The sequence below is a fragment of the Erinaceus europaeus genome, chromosome 19, assembly GCF_950295315.1.
Source record: "Erinaceus europaeus chromosome 19, mEriEur2.1, whole genome shotgun sequence".
Lineage (NCBI taxonomy): Eukaryota > Metazoa > Chordata > Mammalia > Eulipotyphla > Erinaceidae > Erinaceus > Erinaceus europaeus.
Genome location: NC_080180.1, coordinates 38,755,664 through 38,758,997, shown reverse-complemented (window position 1 = coordinate 38,758,997; position 3,334 = coordinate 38,755,664). Strand labels below are relative to the sequence as shown.

The following is a 3,334-nucleotide window of genomic DNA, read 5'->3' as shown; positions in this document are numbered from 1 at the left end:
ACAGAAGATGGAAGGTCTGGCTTCTGTAACTGCTTCTCTGCTGAACATGGGCGTTGGCAGGTTGATCCATACTCCCAGTCTGGGTGGGAGTAGATAGCATAATGGTTATGCAAAGAGACTCTCCTGCCCGAGGCTCAAGAGTCCCAAATTCAATCCCCACCACCACCATAAACCAGAGCTGAGCACTGCTCTAGTAAAAAAAAAAAAAAAAAATCATATTACCAGCCTGTCTCTCTCTTTCCCCACTGGAGCAAAGGTCTAGGGAGGTGGGGTTCCAGGACACACTGGTGAGGTCATCTGCCCAGGGAAGTCATGTTCACATTATGGTAGTATCTGGAACCTGGTGGCTGAAAAAGAGTTAAGATATAAGGCAGAACAAATTATTGACTAATCATGAACCTAAAGGCAAGAATACTACAGATGAAGATTTGGGGTTTCCATTTTGGAAAAAGCTAATAGGTCTATTTTAGGAAGTTTGCCCTCTCTCTCTCTCTCTCTCACACACACATACACAGAGAGACACTTATAAAAAGATGACTCCATCTAAAGAAATATCAAAATAAAAGAAAAACAGGGAAAAAAAAAACCTGGGAAATGCAAGGAAGTGGAAACTCAAATATGTCTCAGTCAACTGTATCACTTAATGGAGCTACATCGATGTACAAGTGGAAAAGTACTGAGAAAAAAAGTCATTAGATTTGTTAGTAAAGAGCTTTGCCAGGTTGGTTTCAAAGAGAAATTTTATTGCAACAAACTTAAGAAATTGAAGAGCAAATGACAAAGGCAGACCAAAAGTCAGTGAAGGTTTGTTTAACTACTTGAAGGAAAAGTGAAAATTTTACTTAAGGATAAAATGGAGGCAGATTTTTTTTTAACTTTATTTATTTTTTTCTAAAGGGAGAATGCCAAGTGTGTTTATATCCTTAGGAGAAAAGTCAGTTTTGAAAAATGAAAGGTAGAGAGAAGTATAAAGACACAGTGCAGGCAAATCCAAGGATATAGCTACAGCACATGTAAGTGGGGGTTGGTTTTTCAGTGAGTATTCCAAACAAATGAATGTGAAAACAGAGTAAAAGATGGTGACACTGAGGAAAGAATGAAGCATGAGCACACTCACTGCAGTAAGTGACTTTCTCTCTTCAGTAAATAACTCCTGAAATACAAATATTGAGTCCCAAGGGTTTATACTTATAGCTACTTCCAACAACTAACTTAGTTTTTTAAATTTTTTTTTATTACTATTGATTCTCTAACAGTTAATCTTGGCAGAAAGAGAAAACGAACAGTTAAATTCATAAACAGGATTAAGAGCCACTGTACAAAAAACACGTTTCTCAACAACAAGGAATTACAATACAGCACACAGCTAATGTCCTTTTTTTTTTTTTTCCTGTCCCTGTCAACCTCTTCCAGCTCAGGCCAAAGTTCACAGCAGCCTAACACAAAGTCCTGTCAAACCTGTGTCCTCTTCTCCCAGGATGAGAGTTCACAGGACAAGATCACTCAGTCCCAAGAATGCAAGAAAGGTTTCTCCCCTGCCCCAGCTCGTCTAGGTAGAGTCTGTGTGGCAGCCCTCACCAGGTTTTCTTGTGGGTCCGAGGTACATAAATACCTTCCACGACAGCTGTAGATATGAGAGAGGGTCAGCTATATGAGGCCAAGTCCAAAATATCACTCACCTAAGCTGTGCCTTTTCAGCAGTGTACACTCACCTCCGTCCTGGGAGTCCAGGTTGTAGATGTATAAGTATCCATTGGAAGCTGCCACCAGCAACTGGGGGACATTCTGAATTGTGGCAAGGAAGCAGCTGGTTTTGAGGTCACAGAAAGGTAAGTGGACTGTGGCAAAGGCCCTGCCCTGGCTGATGATTTCTGTCACCCGTGTAGGCAAGTAGCTGCTAGAAGCCACGAGCAATTTCCCCAAATAGCCGGTCCAGGTGGCATCCTGCTCCTGCAGCTCGGCCTCGGTGTGGAGTCTGAAGACGTGCACCGTCTCGGTGTTACTGGAAGCACAGAGGAACAGGCCCTTCAGGCTGAAGGTCAGCGAGCAGATCTGAACGCACCTCTTGAGTCCCCTCCGGAACTCATAGAGCTTCTGGCCCTCGGGAATGGAGAACACCCTGATGACTGTCCCCTTCTCCGAGGCTGTGGCGAGCTTGTACCCAGTGGCGTCGAAGGCCAGTGCAGCCAAGGGGCTGTTGTGAGCCAGGATGCTGGTGGCGGCCCGCAGGTGGATGGTGTCGAAGACGTGCACCTTGCCCATGCTCACGCTGCCCGGGTAGGCCAGGTAATTGTCGTGCAGCGCGCACAGGCCGGTTTCGTTGGAGGGGGTCTCGCTGATCACGTGCAGAAGCCTCAGGTCCTGAAAGCTGTAAAAGAAGAGGGCCTCCTCCAGACACACCACCATGCGATGCCGGTTCAGCCTCACGGCCAGCACGCTGCGGGAGTAGCTGTAGCTGCAGAGCTCCAGGCGCGTGTGGAGGTGGCACACCTTGAGCTTGCGGGGAGCCTGCAGGCTGACCAAGGCCACCACGTTGCACGACACGAGCGTTTCCACGATGTACACGTCCTTGGCTTCCGAGCACTGGTAGACCTGCTCCAGCTTGTCCACGGCCTCCAGAGAGAAGATCTTATACCCGGATTTGCAGCCCACCGTGAGCGTACACATGCCAACCGTTTCCGGGGAGCCCGAGGTCCCCGACGCCTCCTTCCTGGCCGGGCTGTCCTGCGCGAAGCCGGCGTAGAGCAGCTGCGTGGAGTGGGCCAGGGTGCTCTGGCTCCACAGGCTCATGGCGGGCACGCGGTGGCGGTGGTGGCGGTGGCGGTGGTGGGCGACTGCACTGGGCCGAGGCGCCGGCTCCCAACCTGGACGGTGGCGCCGCCGCCGCCGCCGCCGCCGCCGCCGCCGCCGCCGCCACCACCGCCACCACCACCACCACCACCACCACGGGTCGGCATCAACCTCCTGCCTTATGCCCCCGCCTATATTTATACCCAGAGAGGAGGCTCTATGCGCCTGCGCGGCCCCGCCCCTTCCAAGAAGCCCGTTAGAACCTTTTTTTTTCCCCTTTGGAGTAATTTAACTTGATTTAATTTTATAATTTTACTTTAAGAGAAAAGGAGATACCTAGATAAAGACCAGAGTACATTTAACTCTGGCTTATATGTGATGAACCTGGGACCTCAGAGCCTTAAGCATGAACACCTTTTACAGTCTCCCTAGAAACTTTTCTTATTGAATAATTGCTTTTTATTTTAACTAAACAATGTTTTGGGGCCAAGTGGTGGTGCATCTGGCTATGCACACACAGCACAGTGCGCAAGGACTCAGGATC

The 3,334-nt window shown here is 48.8% G+C and overlaps 1 protein-coding gene across 1 annotated transcript; it reads right to left on the bottom strand.

The window, feature by feature from the left end:
- Positions 1–722: 722 nt before the first annotated feature.
- LOC103126865 (WD repeat domain phosphoinositide-interacting protein 2-like) lies at positions 723–2,790 on the bottom strand. Its single transcript, XM_007537778.2, has one exon. It carries the CDS (start codon positions 2,788–2,790, stop codon positions 1,672–1,674), a length of 1,119 nt encoding a protein of 372 aa, XP_007537840.2. The 3' UTR covers positions 723–1,671.
- Between the last annotated feature and the right edge of the window lie 544 nt (positions 2,791–3,334).